This window comes from Ruditapes philippinarum, unplaced genomic scaffold (assembly GCF_026571515.1).
Source record: "Ruditapes philippinarum isolate M1 unplaced genomic scaffold, ASM2657151v2 ctg3174_1_1_1_1, whole genome shotgun sequence".
NCBI lineage: Eukaryota > Metazoa > Mollusca > Bivalvia > Venerida > Veneridae > Ruditapes > Ruditapes philippinarum.
Window position 1 is genome coordinate 59,494 of NW_026860594.1, and position 22,434 is coordinate 81,927.

At 31.3% G+C, this 22,434-nt stretch overlaps 1 protein-coding gene across 1 annotated transcript in view; it reads right to left on the reverse strand.

Annotated features, from left to right (window-relative positions):
• The window catches only part of LOC132712719 (uncharacterized), a 29,547-nt gene extending 13,222 nt beyond the window's left edge, over window positions 1–16,325 (reverse strand). Inside the window, exons 1-8 of the mRNA XM_060695139.1 lie at window positions 16,188–16,325; window positions 11,809–11,915; window positions 10,963–11,085; window positions 6,446–8,400; window positions 5,487–5,632; window positions 3,267–3,399; window positions 621–767; window positions 148–287 (exon numbers count right to left, since the gene is read on the reverse strand). Of these exons, the coding sequence (XP_060551122.1) occupies window positions 148–287; window positions 621–767; window positions 3,267–3,399; window positions 5,487–5,632; window positions 6,446–8,400; window positions 10,963–11,085; window positions 11,809–11,843 (2,679 nt within the window). The 5' untranslated portion in view covers window positions 11,844–11,915; window positions 16,188–16,325. The remainder of the gene's footprint in view (window positions 1–147; window positions 288–620; window positions 768–3,266; window positions 3,400–5,486; window positions 5,633–6,445; window positions 8,401–10,962; window positions 11,086–11,808; window positions 11,916–16,187) is intronic.
• Window positions 16,326–22,434: the final 6,109 nt, after the last annotated feature.

A 22,434-nucleotide genomic window follows, 5' to 3' on the forward strand; every position in this document is an offset into this window, starting at 1 on the left:
AAATTAAAAAGCTGAGGAAAATTATTAACCAGTATTTCTATTCTAAATCAGTCACTAAGACCTTGACATGCTGACCCCAAACAACCGAAGAGGTATATTTTACTGACAAGACACAATCAGCCTAGTTGTGAGTTTTATTTTACTAACCTTTCTTTGTATATCAGAGACTCTGTCTTCAATGTTAGAGTATGTTGTACAAGCATCTGTTCTGTAACCACTCTCTTGCTCAGACTGACTTTTATCTCTGTCTTTGTTTGTTATCTTATATGTTGACAATAGAGGAGGCTCTAAAATGTATTTTAATAAACTCAACTTTTGTAAATTTTTTTAACATTTTATTCACAGCTGCTTCTCAAACTACACAAAATAAGTCTCTATGACTTCAAATCAAAATAAGTTTGAAGCTTGGTATCAAAATGAGACAGTAATTCAATCTTTACAGTAAACAACAGAATAAAATCCTGAATAATTCTGTAAAGGCAAAGATAATGTTTCAACGTATAGTCACTGCCAAAAATAACATCCATTTTGTTTGTATATTTACAAACATCTTAATAAATGTAAATATACAGTGTATGTACCTTTTGCAGCATACACAGTAATAAGTATAATAGGTTTACCTATATCTGACTGTGGCTGAAGTTGTAATGGTTTAACATGTTGTAATTTTCTAGCTTGTTCAATTCTTCTCAAACTTCTCCTCATGTCAGGTCTCATCACCTGCGTTTTACCCTTGTCTTCATGTGGAGAGGATGACACACGAGGATCTGTAATTGTACAAATAATATACAGTAAATTCATCTGTAATTTAATAAATAATATACAGTAAATTCATCTGTAATTTAACAAATAATATACAGTAAATTCACCTGTAATTTAAAAAATAATATACAGCAAATTCATCAGTTATTGTACAAACAAAATACAGTAAATTTATCTGTAATTGAACAAATAATATACAGTAAATTCATCTGTAATTGTACAAATAATATACAGTAAATTCATCTGTTATTGTACAAATAATATACAGTAAATTCATCTGTAATTGTACAAATAATATACAGTAAATTCATCTGTTATTGTACAAATAATATACAGTAAATTCATCTGTTATTGTACAAATAATATACAGTAAATTCATTTGTTATTGTACAAATAATATACAGTAAATTTATCTGTAATTGTACAAATAATATACAGTAAATTCATCTGTTACTGTACAAATAATATACAGTAAATTTATCTGTAATTGTACAAATAATGAAGGGTATTTCAATTAACATACAGTGAATTAATCTGGAATTGTACAAATAAGGTAAATTCATTTGTGACTTACAAAAATATACATGTACCATGAATAAATTTGTAATTTTACAATAATATACAGTGAATTAATCTGTAATTGTACAAATTGTACAACTATATGATGAATTAATCTGAAAAAATGTTTTGTGTAGGTTACTCAGCAAACTTACATTGTTCCTTATAACATATGTGACTTATTACATTCAAGAATAAGGAAATACAAACCTTTGTTATATATGTAGTTTATATGTGAAATAGTGTACTCTACATTTTGATATGGCATGAAATAATTTCACTAACAGCAATAATTCTACTAACTCACTCAACATCTATCATACACTTGCTGTAATAATTTAAACAGTACAAAAAACTTACAACAAAACTGAATGTGTGAATAAAATATCAACCACTTCAAACATACTAGCATTTATCACTCTAAATAAAGCAATGAATTTAAACTAATTGATAATATCCTCTATAAAATTAATACTAGAAACTATTTTATGCCTGTTTTAAGACATAACCAAGGCATTTCTTATTTTAAGGAACTATATCCTCAAGCTCTAAAAGGCATAATATTTTCTGTGTTTGTATTGAGACAGACTATAAGACTTTACTTTAAATACTTCATAATGTGGCTATAAAGTATAATACACAACTATCTGCTGTTTGCAGCAAGTAATTCTCAATCTATCTGTCTTTTCAATACAAGTTTATCAATAAATTTTAATTTTGTCAAATCCTTTTGTAATTAAATTGTGTGATTTTAAATAAATTCAAAGTTTATGGGGAATTTCCTCAAAATCGTGCTATAATAGGGTAGGAAGATCACGTTTAAATATATTACGTGCTCAGGACTCTGTATTTGACCATATTTACATACTAAAGCAATCTATTCAGATGGAATCTGAAAAAAAAGTTCACTAAAAACAACCCTATTCTGCATCTCAAAAATAGCTCTAGCTTTAAAAGTTCTATAAAATACTATAGCATACTTATTGGGGGCAGGACATATATAACAGTAGGTGAGGACAGGTTTCCACTGGATGCTACAAAACAACAAAACATGTTCTACATGCAATAACAGTTTAACGCACGTATATCACTCAGATGATTCACACACACACCAATTTCTTTACCAATGCTGTTACTTTGTTAAAGCAGAAAAAGAAATATTTGCTTTCATTTTTTCAATGTTTATGGTATTTCTTTAACAGTGTGCTATATGTTTAAATGCGATTCTGTAGTTTGACAACAAACAAAAGTAACTACTAAATGACAAAGATGTGGAAAAAGAAAGTTTTCAGCATTGAGATAAGGTAACAACATAATTCACTACTGATACAATCACCTCCACTACAGGAGATAATGTTAGAACTAGGGAGGTAGAAAGAAGCTTGCAATCTTACATTTTACATCAATGCTCATTTACACAATAAAATTTAATAAATTTAATATACTTTTGATTGACTTTTAACATATTTTTTCCATAATTTTATAGAAGTATGTTTCTTTCATCATAAATCTTATAAAAGTTATGGTGAAATTTACATATTTGGAGTAATGTTTAAAATGTCATATGCACATATAAAATGGTATTTTACAATATCTGAAGAACAAATACTGGAGTTGTATTCTATATTTATCAAACATATTTTTTCTACTCATGTTATTAGTTATTTTAGCAGAATGTAAGGTTTCAGTGTCACTGTGGCAGGTGTAAAAAGTTGGCATCTACCAAATCAATAAAAGTGGCAAGAAACAGAAGATCTATATTAATGAGCACACCTATCATATTTCTATCAATCAGTGAACTTTCAGTTAATCTTTTAAGTGATTATAACATGTCAAAGTTTCTAAATGGGTTAATTATTTGTGAATTTTATTGTAGTTATATATGACAAAATTGCAGGCATTTGTGACAGGAAAATATTACTTGTAACAATGTGATAGTATTTTACCTGATTTCCCAGGAGGAGACAGTATATTCACTGTTACAAGATTCTCTAGACCCTGATCTTGATCAAATTCACTAGGTGCTTGTTTTTGTAAATCATCCTCACTATCTGAACTGTTGCCGTCTGCTGTTGTCATCTGAAAATCAAATCTTAAGATTAACAAAGTAAACGCAATTTTTATTCTGAAACTGCTTTTTGGAAAAGCTTGATATTAACTAAAAGATATAAAACCTACGGCAGAACTATGTATCCTTGCTTTGAGAACAGTAACTGTAACTAGAACTATCACTAAATGTGATTAATACCCCCACAAGTCTGCTTCAGAAATGAGGATGTTACTAGTAACAGAATACCTTGTAAAAGAATTGAAACATAGAGTTATGGTTGTGGGCAATTAAAGATAATTGTGGATCATATATGTTGCATTTCCTTTCAATGTGGTTAGCCATTGATGAAGTTTAATTGAATTACTCTGTAATAAGTCCAGAAAGACAAAGAACAAAGGGCAATAACTCTATAAATACTGAAGATAGAGTTATAGTTCTTGTGCACTGCACTTCCTCTTATTGTGCTTGACCATTGTATGAAGTTGTTTTGAATTCCAACCAGTAAGTTTTAAGTTATGCTCCGGACAAGGAAAAGTATCAAAGGGGTATCAAAGTAACTCTGTATTTTTGTCAACATGGAGTTATGACTCTTGTGCACTTCACTTCCTTTGAATGTCCTTGACAACTGTATGAAGTTGTACTGAATTCCAAACAGTAGTTTTCAAGTTATGCTCTGGACAAGGAAAAGTAACAAAGGGCAATAACTCTGTAATTAGTCAAGATGGAGTTATGGTTCTTGTGCACTGCACTTCTTCTCAATGTGCTTGACCATTGTATGAAGTTATAATGAATTCCAACAATAAGTCTTCAAGTTATGGTCCGGACAAAAAAAAAGAGCAATGGAAAAGTAACAAAGGGCAATAACTCTGTAATTAGTAAAGATGGAGTTATGGTTCTTGTGCACTGCACTTCCCCTTATTGTGCTTGACCATTGTATGAAGTTGTTTTGAATTCCAACCAGTAGTTTTAAAGTCATGCTCTGGACAAGGAAAAGAAAAAAAGGGCAGTAACTCTGTAACAAGTCAAAATGGAGTTAAGGTTCTTCTGCACTGCACTTCCTTTCAATGTGCTGGACCATTGTATGAAGTTATAATGAATTCCAACAATAAGTCTTCAAGTTATGGTCCGGACAAAAGAAAGCAATGGAAAAGTAATAAAGGGCAATAACTCTGTAATTACTTTAGATAGAGTTATGGTACTTATGCACTGCACTTCCTCTCAATGTGCTTGACCATTGTATGTAGTTATATTGAATTCCAACCATTAGTCTTTAAGTTATGCTCCGGACAAAAAAAGAAGGCAATTGAAAAGCAACAAAGGGCAATAACTCTGTAATTACTTTAGATAGAGTTATGGTTCTTGTGCACTGCACTTCCCCTTATTGTGTTTGACAATTGTATGAAGTTGTTTTGAATTCCAACCAGTAGTTTTCAAGTTATGCCACGGACAAGGAAAAGTATCAAAGGGCAATAACTCTGTAATTAGTCAAGATAGAGTTATGTTTCTTACGCACTGCACTTCCTCTCAATGTGCTTGACCATTGTATGTAGTTATATTGAATTCCAACTATTAGTCTTCAAGTTATGCTCCGGACAAGGAAAATGCAACAGACAAAAAAAAGAGCAATGGAAAAGCAACAAAGGGCAATAACTCTGTAATTACTTTAGATAGAGTTATGGTTCTTGTGCACTGCACTTCCCCTTATTGTGTTTGACAATTGTATGAAGTTGTTTTGAATTCCAACCAGTAGTTTTCAAGTTATGCCCCGGACAAGGAAAAGTAACAAAGGGCAATAACTCTGTAATTAGTCAAGATAGAGTTATGGTTCTTGTGCACTGCACTTCCTCTCAATGTGCTTGACCATTGTATGTAGTTATATTGAATTCCAGCTGTAAGTTTTCACGTTATGCTCCGGACAAGGAAAATGCAACGGACGTCTGGACCGACCGACCGACCAACCGACCGACCACCGGGTGACTCCCTTATACCCCCCCCAAACTTTGTTTTTGGGGGTATAATAAACATGTATAAATAGACGTAAAGTTTTAAATAAATAAGACCTATATTTTATAATGAAACCAATACTATTTAGTTTTTCAGAATACATGTATGATACCTCTTTGAATTTTTCCCTTTGAATATGTCTGGCAGCCATCAAATCTCTCCGTAGCTTCTGTTTCTCATCACAAGGCGGATAACTCTTCTCACTATCCTTACACTTCAGCTTCTTCTCTTCAAACTTTTTGGCAGCAGCATTTACACCTTCAAGATAACAGGCTTATTTTGTTGGGATGGTATTAAAAATGTTTACACATAGGGTAAATAAAATATACAAGAGGGCCATGATGGCCCTGAAATTGCTTACTGAAAGTCTGAGGTTGTAGAGTTAATGATACACTATAAGAAACAGGGCTTCCACTAAGGACCAAAATTTGGAAGTCAGTGACAAAATCTCTAAATTTGGAAGTCACACTATATAGATAAAGAAAAATAAGAATTACATTTTGGAGGTCACAAGCCAAATTTCAGGAGTAAATGAAGTGATATTTTTAACAATTCTATGGGCAATATCATAATTATGATTCTGTAATTCTTTTTTTCCTACGTCCTTCAATATTTAAACTTATGTTTACACAAGTAGGTCTCGCCTTAGATTGCATTCAATACAACATTAACAAAATAAATCACCACAAAATCATGAAAACCAGATAATTTTACCCTTTTACTGCCATTGTACCATAGAGGCAACAGCCATACAGACTTTCATCTATTATTCATCTTTATTTTAAATTTTTAGAATTTCAAAAATTAAAACAAAATAATAATGATAATAGTAAGAAGAAAAGTTATAAAAAAGAAACTGTAAAGGCACAGATTTAAAGGAATTCCTGGAAACTAGTCACTGTGAGTTAAAATGTACATAAAATATATGGCAATGAAAGTGTTAAAATATAATTGAAATGAAAGATGCAGATGTATATATAAAACATTTCTGGCATGTCCTTACACTGTATCATTCTGTGTTATAAAGCAAGATCATTGTCACAGCAACATTAAAATTTATATGAAGCTCACCTTCTAATGCTTTCCTTTTAACAACATCTGCTGATCTGCTCCTTGACCTTAACTGTCTTGGTTCTTTCTTATCTTCAGCCTTCTTCGCACATTCACGATTGTTTTTTGAAGATTCTCTTGTTAATGATGAACTTCTGGGTCTCAATAAAACGCCCTTTGTTGGTTTAGATTCCAGGTTGTTCAATTTTGAACCAAGTTTCTCAGAGGCAGAGGAATTATTTCTCTTGAGTTTTGTTTCAGAAGTATTTGCATTTTTATTTTGTGAATGGTTACTATTTTTAGACTTAGAAGTATTTTTAGCACTTGGGGGTCTCTTCTCTGTATATTTGGCACTACTAGATTTTGTACTTGCTGCAAATGAAGGATTATCTCCCCTTGCAGAATTTTTCATATCAGTACTTTCAGAAACATTAGACATGGCACTATTACATCTACTTGTATCAGTTCCACCTATCACACTTGCTCCATTTTTATCCTTTACAAATGTGTCAGAATGGCAAGAGTTCTTTTTTGTTACATTACTGGCCTTAAATTGTGATCTTTCAAAAGATTTCCTATTCTTTGTACTGTCAACTTCTTCCCAAGCAATAGAAGATGTCTGCAACTTTTTACCTTCAATGCTTTCTAATTGCGTAATAGGCAAGTTTTTGAGGTCCCTTATACCCTTAAGAATTTTATCTAAAGCTCCAAAAGCTGTAACTCCCATGTCATGAAGTTGGGAAGCTGACATAAATTCAAGATCTGTCAAATCAACTCCATTATCAGCAAATATTCTCACATGTTTGTCAACATCTGGAATCCCCAAACTTCGCAGCCAGAATTCAACTTCTGTATAACACTGCCTTGTTGTTGCAAATGGGCTACCTGAATTCATATTTTGTCTTCTGGACTCAGGCCTATTAGGCATTGTGTTAAAGTCTTCAAGACCAAATATATCCCTGATTTCTCTACTTGGACTAGAATTGGAAAAATTATCAACAACAGAGCATTCAACCTTGTTCCCATCAACACTATTATGAACAGAAGCTGGCTGTATTAGAACTTTGGTTCCTTCAAGACTAGAAATATCATTAAAACTTTCATCTTTCCCTGCCAAAATACGAACCTGTCCCTTCCTTGGATCAATATAGATTTCTGGAGGTTCTGGTGCTTGTGTTAAGAAAATGCTTTGAGAAACATCACTTGTCACTCTGGCATTTGACTGAGACTTCAGTTTTCTTGGTGTGTATGTTTTACCTATAGACCTACTCGATTCATTACCATTATTTTGATTACTATCATCAGGTATCATAACACCATTTACATGTTCTAAGTTTTCTCTTCTCACTTCTCTGTCTTTAAACATATCAATTCTTGACCTTCTCTGTGATTCAACACCATTCTGGTTTGATATTGTTTTAGTAGGCTCTTTTCTGGAATTATTTACTGGGATTTTATTTTGTTTATTCTCTTTACATTTTCCAGCAACAACGGCTGGTGATCTTGAGGAGTCACTGGTTTCACGTTTTAATGAGCTGCTTCTTTTAACAGCCTTAACAGCTTTTGACGCTGAAGTGTTCTGCTTCACACCAACATTTTTTATTTCAGGTTTATGTTGGAGAGCTTTAGAAACATGCTTGTTGTTAGATTTTAATGACTTGTTATCCAAAGGTTCTGACCATGTGTCTCTTTTTATAATGTTCGAACTGGCTTTTTTCAATACTTTTGTTTTCAAGTCTAGAATTTTGTCGGCTGTATCTGGTGGCTGATCCATATTAACACTCTGATCTTTTTTGTTTAACACTTTAGTTTTACTATTATCCTCTTGTGATTTATGTTGTGACCTTTCAGACTGTAGAACTCTGGTGCTATTCTGTGGAGCATTGTTCTCTTGATCAACAAGGTCTTTGCTTGATTTATATGTTGTGAGTTTGCCAGCACCACCATGAGCCCATCTTGAACCCCCTAACTCTTTCCTGAAAATAAAAATATTTTTTCAATATTGAAGTTTCCATATTTTAAAAACTTCTCTTAGTAGCCCATGAACTTACAAATGGTAAATTTCAGCTTATAAACAAAAAAAACGTAAAATATTAAAAAAGTTAGTATCTTTAGTGTTGCTTTAAAATGTATGAGATTCATAAACTTTCAAAATCTCATGCTCTTTTCACATTTCTATTTTGACATCTATTTTAGTCGCAAAAGTTATGATAGGATCATATGACTAGATCACTTATTCCTATAGGTACAGAAATAGTACCACTGTCCTTTGTAATCTAACAAAACCTGAGCTACTACTTTAGGTGAATCATACCTGTACCTGCCACCTTAAACTAAATAATGGCAAATGGTAAAGAAAATTGATTTCAGTCTTAAAGTTTGTGGAACTTCAGTTATCAATATTCTTCATACAAAACAAAATGAGTAGCTTCCTTTCAGCTTCATATTTGTCTTGAATGTTTGTGGAACTTCAGTTATCAATATTCTTCATACAAAACAAAATGAGTAGCTTCCTTTCAGCTTCATATTTGTCTTGAATGGTTTTTCCTGTATATTACTAATGTCAAATGTTCATATCACTGTACTCAGAATTATGCATGGTACTGACTGTCAAGATGTACATAATTAATTGTCTATTTAAAGAGTGTCAAAAGGGGCCATAAGGCCATTATTTTTTGATATTTCGGTTTACTGACCCGCCGACTCTGTATTTTAGGAAAATGAAAAAAAAAAATCTGCCTCAAAAAAAATTCTGTGTTGTCTTGAAATACGCCGCGTATAATACAACTTGTCAAAGAAACGTCACAGTAAGTATTTAAATTAACTGTTTAACCTACCATATGCCAGACTATTTTACATACGATTTATACAGTGAGATACGCAACCGGTTATCTTAACTCGAGAATAGCTTGTCGCCTGCTAGTTGGGGAAAATGTTTATTGGTGTATTATGAAAGAATGTCTGTTAAATGGGTCAAGCCATTCTCACAGAATTATAATTAGGCTTTGATCATATTTCACCAATGCATTTAAGGTCCAAATGCGTAAAAATGTAAAAAAAAACTACAAAAAAAAAAAAAAAAAAACCATGCCAAATTACGTAAGCAATTACAAGGACAGAGCGAGAGAAATCTGCTGCAATTGACAAGATCAGTATTTTCAGATTTAACAAAAATAATAATAGTCTTTAAAAACAGATAGAATACAGGTTTTCAAACAAACAAAATAAAAAAATGCACTTACTATTAATAGATTTTTATGTCAAAAATTGACCCGCTAATTATCCGATAAAAATATTTTCATAATGTGCAATAATTGAACAAGTGTAATCTTTTCTTGACAGTTTTTTTAAACTTCTGATCTAAAAGGAAATGAGTGCAAGTCAGCTGAGTTTCGGCACCTTTGATGATTCAGATTACACAGCAGTGTGTAAACATCAAAGAATGACAGATTCTTTTGAAGGGCTGGCTTGCCACTTGTCATAAGTCGTCGTGTGTAGATTTCATGTGTGTTTTTAAACAATGGCAATGTATGCAAAAGTTGTTATTTTTGTGTATTTAGACAATCTTTGGAATAGACAATTGGCGATGTATTTAATTTCATTGCTCTTGTAAGTACTCTGTATATGTATGCACCACATTTATAGTTATGAAAACCTTTTTTTTTTTTTTTCCCGCCACCGACCCTACCTTTTTTTGGAAAAAATCAGTAAACCAAAATATTAAAAAAAATTGGCCTAACTATGTAAAATATTTTGTGGTCTGTAGCTAAATTGAAACTCTTCCTGTATTTTATGATTTTATATTTATACTATGTGTATACTTATAATTATTTCAATCCAGTACCTCCTTAGAGAGTAATCCTCTGAAAACTATGTTTTTTCATTAAAAGATTAGAAAGAGGGCTATAACTCTGCGAAAATTAGTGGTTTGTAGCCAAATTCCATCTTAGTCTGCTTTATATGATATTGCATCTGTGTACCAAAAATTATCAAAATGTGTTGCTTTCTTAAAAAGTAATAATCTAAAGACCATGTTTTTCACTAAAAATAGGAGAAAACGGGACCATAACTCTGTCAAAAACTGTCTGAAACCAAATTAAAACTTGACCTGTATTTTATGATGTTACATCTGTGTACCGCAAGTTAGTTAAATTAAATGCTTTGCTTTGTTTAAGGAAATAATAAGGAAATCATAGAGTAGACTGATTAACACACAGACTCGCTCAAATACACCCCAACAAACAAATAATCATGCCTTGGCTTGAAACCTAGAGCAGTGAAAGACATGTGATAGCAATTCAAGCCAACACCCTTAGTTAACATCTTGGCCACATATGCCCCTGCTCATTTTTATTGTTAACCTGAACTCTTTTTTTGATATTTGTAAAACATTATTAACCATGAAATCTGTAAATATTTTTTCAGACTATAATTTTGCAAAGAGCTTACATTTAATGAGAAAAATTTACTGTTCAAGATGCAATAACAATTACTTTTTTTATTGCAAAATGATGAGAATTATCATATCACACCCTTACCTGATCATTCCCTTGACATTATTTTCATCTTCCTTTACAATTTGTTGATGAAGGAGGTATGCATTTTCAAGGTTCTCAATATCTCTGTGTAGCTTACTACTTCCCTGTACAAGTTTATCATACCTGTATAATATAATGCCTTTATAATATATTCTAACACGACCCGCATTTTTCCCTATTGAACATAGAAGAACCGAAAGTGTGTGTTATTATGCAATAGAGTCACTGTTTGACGTTCTATATTTAGACATGTGACGTAATCATTATACATGTGACATAACCACTATAAAATCCGACGCGCTGACAATAAGTACGGAAACAAATCAGGCGCCATTTTGCTTAATAGCAGGTACGGCAGCATTTATTTGTTTATGTCGTGTTAGAATCGAAATAATATATCCAAATCGGTGATTTTATCGCTGGATAACATCACTGTTTGTCGTTCGGATGTGCATCATTATATCACACGCCCTCGTGATATAATTCCTCGCATCCGAACTCCAAACAGTGATGTTATTGAGCGATAAAATCACAGTTTGGGATATATTATTTCTTAATCAAACTATAATATGGTGCTTAAATAAAGAACCTTGAACATTCATGGATCATTATCCAATGCTATGATTAGTACAAAAAGAAGTATCAGTTGTAATATTACAAAATTCTTTAAATAATTAACAATTAATATGATTATAAATTTTTATGAAAGAATTAATACAAGCTTTTTCGGTACTTTGCAATCATGTTACTGTTCATGTGAAAAGTTTCCATTTGCAGTTTAGTAAACTCCCATTAACTTCATGAATAACAAACTAGAATAGGTGAAAAACATTCAAAGGTACTTACCGTTGGTCTCTTTTCCTAAGCCTGCCTTCTGCCATAGTGGCACAGTTTTTAAGCACAACTTTTCATCATTAACATAAACAACTGTTTCATCAGTCATGAATAACAACCTAAAATTATATTTTTACAATATCAGTTACAATAGAAAAATGATAATCCATTATTTATAGATCAGATATAATAAGAGAAGAACAAAAGCAAGGCATCTGTTGTCTACATTTCAAATCAAAAGCTGACATGGGTATTTAAAAACACCCCATAAATTTTCATAGCCTAGTTTTGGAAATAAGACAGCATGGCCATTAGACCATCACACCTTGATAAAATCCCCAGAAGTAGGAATGTTTGATAAACATTTCTCAGTAAATAAAAATGGATTACTTTTAGGGTAAATATCAGTAAAAATAAAAACTAAAATCATGTTTCTAGGATACCTTTGGAAAATAAACAATTAACTGCCTATTTTAACATAATCTGTGGCCATTTTATACACAACACATAGTAGACACACTTTGAAAGAAATATTACATCATGGTCTGGCATGAAGAACAAGATTTTACAAGATTATCCAAGTGTAAACAAAATCTGCAAATCAGAGTATTATAAATTCTCTCTCTTTGCTAGGATGGTGACTACCTACCCCTGCAGTTGCCTATTCCTTACACCTGTGCAGTTCACTGCAGCTTGCATTGAACATGTCTCCCACTCGTTTTCCAGCTGTTTTTAAAATTTTAAATATTCTTCTTTTATCCTCTTTTTAAACAACTCTTTTTAACTTTCTTTGCAATTTTGACTAGCTGGCATGATTACATCATAGTTGAATAATTATGACGTTGCTATGAAATATTTCTACTTCTGGGGCTTGACCGACAAACTATAACAAGCCTGTAACATCTGCATGATATATTGGACTAGTCTACTCCCCACGAGGGGTTTGCCATTAAAAAATAGCTATAAGTAAATGTGTAATTGAAAAAAAAAATGTTCTTGATATTGTGACAAAATCAAATATGTTATCAATGACCACTGTTGTACAGCGTCCACCGGATATAGCCCCTAAAAACACCGAAAACGAAAGTAGAAAGCTGCACACCGAGTACGACCAAGGTAATGTTTTAACTTTTAACTCATTTCTTCATCATAACTTCATCGAATTTTCCAAACTAAACAATATTGTGAAGCTAAATATGTCTAGTTTTAGAGCAGTGATTGCTTTTGTCTGCAAATTGAATACTTTATGTTAAATTGGTGATAACTTGTAGGGTATTTGTTGACATTTGCAAACGATGTTGATATTTACCACTAAATCAAGCACAAAACGCATTTGCTGTATCAAATTCCGCCGTTAATACAAACTATAGTCATCCCTCTACTTATATTTGAGTTTTCACCCTTCAACTCGAGCTGCTTTTAACAAAATTTGCGAAAAACAGCCTTGCCTTGTGTACAGGGTCTAGCACGGATGTGTACGGGGTGTAGATGGAAAAGTGTTAGCCTCCTGTTTTATGTGTAGGTAAATTATACATGTATATCGTCCTTTAATCTATCCATTTTTTGTCTGAAATGAGATTATTTCCAATTAGAAATTATAAAAAGACTATACTTTAAAAAATATGTGATTGCTAGACACCATTCACATCTACTAAACCCTGTATATTAAACTACTACACCCCGTTCACTTAAATTTGTTTCCTTTGCTAGACTCTGTACACAAGGCAGGGCCGTTTTTTGCAAATTTTGTTAAAAGCAGCTCGAGTTGAAGGGTGTAAACTCAAATTAAGTAGAGGGATGACTATAATTTGTGTTAAACGGCGAATTTTGATACAGCAAATGCGTTTTGGGCTTGATTTAGTGGTAAATATCAACATCGTTCGCACATGTCAACAAATACGCTACATGTTTCGTCAAGTTAACAAAAAGTATTCAATTTGTAGACAAAAGCAAATATTGCTCTAAAACCAAAAAACATTTAGCTTCACAAAATTGTTTAGTTTAGAAAAATCGAAGGAGTTATGATGAAGAAATAAGTTAAAACATCACCATGGGTGTACTCGTTGTGCAGCTTTCTACTTTCGTTTTCGGTGTTTTTAGGGGCTATATCCGGTGGACGCTGTACAACAGTGATGACTGTCAACACTCTTCTATGTCCTTTGAATTTCTCTTTACATATTAGTTGACCCTTCAACTGTTGAAATTTCATTTAAGGTGACAACGGAGTCAATTATTACTGAAAATACCTAAAATGAGATTCTTTGCTTAGTAGATTTATCAACCTTTTCTGAACACATTCGTGATTTAATTTTGGAAGCAGTTAGTCGAAAAAATGTGTTTTTAAACGTTTTAAAACGGTACCTGTACCATTTTTATCTGCTATTCGCGTAATCTGTCAATTATCGATAACGCTCCGCCCCCTGTTGAGGCATCAATGAGGGAAATCGGTAGTTCCATATATCCGTGAATTACCCGTCCATACTGGTCCATCTACTCGTAATTCATGTATCGTACAAATACCTTACATCTTTTATGAATATCGTCTACCTTTTATTAAGCATTTTTTTAAAATAAGAAATTGTCGGCCAATGTACGTAACATAATGTATGAAACATAAATAATTAAGCATAGCGGCAAATCGCACGACCACGGGTTGATTTAAAATAGAGTTGCTAAAATATCCATAATGTGTGAAAATAATTTGTCTGTCCCGTTAATCTGATAGATATTACATTGGACTTTTGTACGGATTCATCGGCTTGCTTTACATTCGACCTCGTTTTCTAACAATGTCAAGCAAAACAACAAAAACCGACAACATTTTTTATGTGAACGCCTATATGACTTGTGGTAAGGTGTCCCTGACAAATTTCTAAACCATTTTAGATTGTTTAAGGATGATCATTTCTCTATGAATCAATAAAAAAAAGATATTAATATACACTATCAGTGAATGCTCTGAATAAATTGTTCGCCAGTAAATCGAACACAGTACTAATAAACCTGGGACAAAGTATGGAATTTATATTGTATATCCCAGTAGAAACTGGATATCTATGCCGTGCATAGATGATTTTCATGATAAAAGAAGTCATAAAGGTCAGATCATAATGATCGATTGATACCTTTTGTTTCTATTATAATATGTCAAGCATTTATTTCAATTTGGAGAAAGAATATATAATATCTCGTTTTTATTTTTACATTTACCATGGACTTTAAAAAACCATCAGAAGCTCAGTTTTTCTTTATTTTAATTTATATTTTAATGGAATTTCATATACGAATACACAGACAGAGTGACACTGGTATAATATAATAATAATGCTGATGATAATAATAATAATCTTCAAAAGTGAAACAATTAAATACCCCGCAAGCGGTGCGCAAATACGTTCCATTTCCCCCCACCGAGTGCCTCAAATTTTACCGAAAGTCACGTGACATGTGCGACCGACAGTAAATCACGTTAAGATTTGAAGAAATTTCTGTTATAAACTGATATTAATCAGCAACTTTTTAAATTGGTCAGATGTCACTGGGTCATAAAATGTTGTTAGAGTATGTTAGCGCAACTTGTGACCCTCTCTGGTGCGATATTTGTGTATTATGCAATTATTTAGCGTGAAACGTAGGGGTCCGAGAGAGAACATCCGATTTATGACACTTCGTTTGATGCGGGTCGGACTAACTTTGAATCGGCATAACTTTTTTAATAATCAAGCAATTAACATGCGGTTTAAAGCACATGAAAGGGAATTTATTTACGGAGGGAACCGTGTCAGGGATTTTTGTTTGCTCAATCAGCGACTTAATTATCTTTAATTACGTAATATGTATGGTGAAAAAAGTCGCATAAAATGTTTGACGTTACGTAATATTTTTTTGAGAAAAGATAGAAAAAATTTGAGACACGGTTCCCCAGATATTATAAGTATGTTTATTTTCCTAAAGTTTGATGACAAAAAAATAAAAAATGACTTTGATATGACGATTTAAAATTTTAGGATTTTTATTAAAAATCAATCATTTACAAAGGCATTTTTTTCAAATATGTTATTTTTTATGTTGATCAACGACATTTAATGCACAAAGATTAAATAAATAACAATTATTACTAAAATAAGTTGGTTTAAATGACATTTATCTGAGTACCACGGAAAGTGTCTGTTGTCACCTTAACAATAAAATAACTCTCTCCACAGTTTAAAGAAATTCTAGTCGCTTGAACAATATTGGCAGTTGTACTCATCAGAGTTATCATCTTAGCATTTAAACATTTTACATGTTTTATAAAATTTGGAATTTTTCATTTTCACACATGAAAGCATGTGCATTTCGTTCATGTTCAAACCTATCTTATTCTGTCAACCAAATTTACCCATACTCACACTTTTCCCTGCAGCTCCGTCGGAATTATTTGAATACTGTCATCATACTTCTTACATCAAATAAATCAATAAAGATAATTTTTCTTGCAAGCACTGACAGGAAGTGTTGTTATCATCAACAATGTGCTCTTCAATTGAAAAACAATTTCAGTGCATTTTTTAGGCCAACGCAAAAGAACTACCGAAAAGAACGTTTTTTAAAAAGTAAACGTACACTAATGCATTGAAATTTGAAGATATTATGCAGGCCTCGACATTAGCGGTGGTCCGTTGGTCCGAGACCACCTGATTTTGGCAAGGACCACCTAATTTTAAAAGCCGCTGGTCCGTCGGACCACTTGAATTTTCTGGTTGGTGCAGACTCATTTGGGAGAATGGTGATTTGGTCAAAAACATGTTATAAACATTTTCTTTAAAATCATTTGTCCGATGTACATGTATATGGTTCATTAATTATCTGATTAGTTAAAAAAGTTCTTAAGTCATCTATAACTTTCATTTTAAGTCGCTAAAATTTGGTTTATGCAAGTTAAAAGAGTTTAGACTTTAATTGTGATATCAATTAAGGTACAAAATGCATTCAAACGATGCTAATAATTATGCATCGTCGGATACCTACGGTGGAACCAGTAACATTTATGTTATATTACATGTTAATTAACCGTGGGCATCCGACGATGGTAATTATGATATTGTATGGGATATAAGATAAACTCAAAATTTCATATACTTAAATAATGGCAGCAAACAAAAGGAACTGGAATAATACATCTAGTAATTCTTTGCTACTTATCTTTATTTTAACTGTTTAACGATAGAGATCCATTTCCTCCAGAGTTAAAATTACTTTAAAAGGTTAAAAATACTCATGTTAAAAATAAATATCAACCAACAAGCAACAGGGAGGTAAAAATTCGGTATTATACATCTGTGAGAAAAATAAGCTAAACTATAGTTATATATAACATTAGTATTATTTTTTATCCTCTAGCTATTTCCTTGTTTTAAGATAATTTATTAGTTTTATTAAAAATGTTAATCTATAAAAGATACATGTAATTATCATAATTAAAGTCGTACCACATATCAGCAATGAATATATGAATAACAAATTGAATAAGAAAATTACAGACACAAATTGTTTCACTATTCCCTAACTTGAGTTGAGAGAGAAATCACTTCAATATAAAAGTTAACATAAATAAGAGCCCTGTTGTGTATTTTTGAATGATATATAAAAAACAAATAACTTTATGATAAAATACCTACTAACTTGCTCTCCTTTACTAGTATTTAGTAAAAATATATATCTAAAATATCTGTTTTCTTAAGGTTAATGATACATCTTTGTCATCAATTTTAAACATATTTTTTTCTAATTTTGCAGTAAAATGACATAATAATAATTGACCACCTGACTCCTGGAAGGACCACCTTAATTTCAAATCTAGTGGTCCGGCTAACCACCTGCTAAAAAAGTTAGTGTCGAGGCCTGTTATGATTACATTAAAAAAATTGCTTTATTTTGTAAAATAAAAATTACAACATGAAAATAATAATTATAATATTGTATCATTAGTCTCCTAAAAATTGTGTAAATGGAGAATAATTTTTTTCGGTTATTATCAAGAATCAAGTCATATCTTTATTTTATCTTACGGGTGCAATATAATTGTCACTCTTTCTCTCTTTGAACAGTTTATTGAAAATGCTGGGCCTCATAGAGGCATCAGTCACATATACAATAATATATACATATAGTATGACATATAAAGAGATATCCACGAAATATGCTGATGTATTACATGGCAAATATAAATAAAAAATGAAAGTGTTACATTATGAAAATAAGCTTAGTTATCAGTTACTTAAATGCTGAAATATTTTTTTTTACAGAATACTGCAAGTTTTAACAATATAATCCTATCTGTGCTATTCATTAACATAGAAAACTTGATTGAATTAACATTAGTACTATACTCTCTAGTATTATATTTTTTTCTATCAGTATTAAAGAATTGACAATTAAATAAATAATGATATTCATCACCAAGTGAGCTATTATTGCATAAATTACACACTCTTAATTCTCTTGGTATATTACAAAATCTACCAGACTCAATAGGCATTTTATGGTTCATACATCTAAAGCGCAATAGTACCAAAGCTAAATGAGATGGTAAAATATCTAAAAACTTTTCAAATCTGAATTCTCTTTTGTACATTCTATAATTCAGACATTTACTTGATTGTGACATTTCACTATGCCAATTTTGAATGAACTGATCTTTCAGTCTATTTTTAACAATTTTCTTAAACAATGGAAGAGAAGTGGCAACATTATTAATCCAAAAATTTGATAAACCCAGTGAATCTAGTAATTTACAAACACTATTCATCCATGGGAGTTTCAACACATTTCTACAATACAAAGAGTGTGACATATCATACAATATATGGCTTATTGATTCTTGTTTGCTACTTAAAATCTTATTCCAAAAGCACAGAACTCTACATTTTATATGAATAGATAAAGGTAATATCCCTAAATCTCCATAAAGCATACAATTTGGAGTACTTTGTTTCAAATTTAATATGAGTTTATAAAATTTTAATTGAAATCTATCAATGATATTCACATTTTCAATTCCCCACACTTCGCTACCATATAACAATATAGGTGCTACCATGCTATCAAATAAATGAATTTGCATACTGATAGGCAAATCCAATTTTCTAGCCTTAACTATAATTGAAAACATAGCCTTCCTTGCCTGTTCTAATAAATGATTCTTTGTTTTAGCAAATTTTCCATTATAAGAGAACTTAACACCCAGATATGAAAAATCATCAACAATTTCTAGCAAATTACCTTCAAAACTAAAGGCTGGAATATTACATAAACCTCTTTTATTTTTACAAAAAACAACAATTTTAGTTTTACTAGGATTAACTTGTAAATGCCATAATTGACAATAATTTGACATTGCATCTAGTGCTTTTTGCAGTTCTTCAGCAGATTCAGCAAATATAACAGTGTCATCAGCATATAAAAGAATATACAATTTAAAATACATTTCAACATCAGAATCACTCAGGGTATCATTTACAATGTTTGATAATAGATCCAGACCATTAAAATGTTGTGACAGGTGTGGTGCGGGGGTTTCACAGTTGGTACTGGAGGGGGGTAGGTAGGGGTAGGTTTCCGTCTGCCATGATATTCTTACAAATAAATAAAACATTTCTGTGCCGTATTTAATTTCTCCGTAGTATAATAACATTCCGTAAACTTGTAATTATCATTTGTCTATTCATCTTTGGTATTAATTTAAAAATCCTTTTGGCATCATATGTAAACACAAAACTCAGTAAGTCCATTTTTCTATTTTTAATATAGTTTCCTTTTATTTTCATATTTACATCAACAGTTCTGACCGGTCAAAATAACAAATATATATGTACATGTACATTAAAATGCACCGCAGAAAACTGCGGACTTAAACCGTCACATGTTAAGTGTCTGACTGCCTGAATCCCTCTATCTCAAAAAGTTCTGTCTCTTTTATTAATACAAAAATAATTGTAACAAAGGTTCCAATAATTAACCAATGAAAAAATTACCCTTAAACAGGAAAATATTAACCAATGAAAATACATTTTATCAAATATGAAATTAAATATTTGACCAATAAAAATGGTTCGATTAAGACTGATTAACACGCCAGATGTCAAAAGTCAGCGGCCTGTTAATTCCTTTCTTTAAGTTAAACAGATAATCAGATAAGAAAACTTCAAATAAATGTCTTAGATAAAATTAATGATAATAATCACGTTGTCATACATGTGACGTAAATAAACATAAATGTGTCAGACACGTAAATTGCAATAAATATGTCAGGGGTCTGGCTAATTGATAGTTTACATATTTCTGAATTTCAATAATTTCAAAACCTTTTATAACATAAACAAGAAAATATAATAATTTTACGAAAAGTATTTTGAAAGAATCAAATGAAAAAAATACAGCGTAACATAACCTCCTCCTCTATTTTACTTTATTCCATAAAGTGAGACGTTCCCTTGTATATATCGAAATAATAATAAAATTTCACACCACATTTTATGCCCTAATAGAGCGGAGTTCATCTCAACACATTGTTCTGTTTTATTAATTAAAGTTACTTTGTAAGTGGAATACCACAAACAAGATGTTTAATGTACACAGGTTATTCTGAATTAAATTTAGTGGAAAGCCACAATGTATAATTATCTCTTGGAAATCCAAAATCTAACTTTTAATTCAACACAGCATCTGTTAAATTCATTTTGCAGTTTTCTTTTTATGAACTCACAAAAATTATATTTACTTAATACATTATAGAATCAACTTTAACATAGCTATACCTCAGCATGTAATAAGACATAATAAAGAAGCTATTTTGAAATTTTTTAAAAATACCAGTATAAAAACCAGACATTATAGTCTATAAGTATTAATATCAAAAAGCAAATTATATTAACAAAGTATACATGCTAATTTATAGAAAGTTTACAAGTTTTATCAACATCTAATGATTAGGTCTTTAAAAGTATATATTTCATCTTTGTAGAATTATACAATAGTTCAACATCAATTCGCAAACGAATGCGTTATATAGACGATACTTCATAATACTTTCGTATTTTTTTTCTACTCAACAATTATAAGTAGCATCACCCATCATCAAACATAATGCAATTATCAACACATGAAACTCTTTACCAGATACCGAAGTGGCACATAAAATCATGATGAAGAAAATCATTCCGACCAATGACACTAAAACACAAGCAAGCCACTACTTTAGACACCAACCAAACCAAATACAGATACATGTATTGCGCGCCACATACACCTATTCAGTAACTATAGATAAGATTTAAAAAAATTACACGCACTCAATTCACTAACAGAAATTTACATACAAAAATCTTATATATAGTGATGATGTCTAAAATAAGCAGATGCAAAGTTTAAGCCATAAACTCAAGAATGACACTACAATCATATTTTTTCAAAAGAAAATAAATCATATGTCCACATTATCAGTAAAATAAAGCCCAGTTTTAGGTAAACATACCTTTAAGACAATACTGACATTAAGTATCTGAGAATTAAAAACATGTGAATTGATAAAACAAAATGTTCTGTTTTATAGTTCTTCTCAACTGCTTCAGTTCTTCATAATTTTCGTCTCCTGAAGTATCTCAATTTTGACGTTTTACGTCTATTTCTGCAAACGTTAATGCAATCGAAAGTTCCTTATTTCGTTTTGTATGTTTTTCCATCTCCTATAACTTTTCATAATTTCTTTTTTTTCCAACGTTTCGTCTAATTGTCTTGTGTACGGGTTTTCTCATTTTTTTTTCATTAAAAATTTCTGCAAATATCCCTGGTTGTAAAATGTCCTTAGAATGTCGTTTTTTTTGTCTATCACTTAGTTTTCATTTTGTTTCGTGGGGAATAATTAAAAAAATACAGCATATAACATCTTCACTAGCTTGGCGGCTGATTCGAGGTACCGAGATACTCGCCTCTATTCTCCACCATGTGTGGTGCGGGTTTTCAGGTGGTACTGGAGGGGGAGGTATGGTAGGTATGTTTCCGGTGTTCATGCTATTCTTACAAATAAATGTTTGCCGTATTTTCTCCGTAGTATAATAATTTTACGAAAAGTATTTTGAAAGAATCAAATGGAAAAAATACAGCATAACACAGGAAATAGTTTAAATCATTTAAAAATAAAGAAAACAATATGGGAGATAAATTTTCACTCTGACGAACGCCTGTATGACTTGTAAAAAATTCCGACATATGACTAAAAGAATTAATTTTAACACAAGATTTAGCTTGTAAATACATGTTATAAATGATCTTTATACATTTACCATCAACATTATTGCTAATTAATTTCTGCCACAGTGCAGTTCTATTTATGCTATCAAAAGCCTTTCTATAATCAGTAAAAGAACAATATAACTTTTTACCTTTAGACAGATATAAATCAATCAAAGTTTTCAGAGAAAATATATGATCAGTAGTGCTATACTTTTTCCTAAATCCAGCTTGTTCTTCACAGAGAATATTATTACTTTCTAAAAAATTATTGAGTCTAGAGTTAAGAACATTTGTGAAAAGTTTCCCAAAACAACTAAGTATAGTAATTCCCCTATAATTATCTGGATCGTCTATGTTACCCTTGTT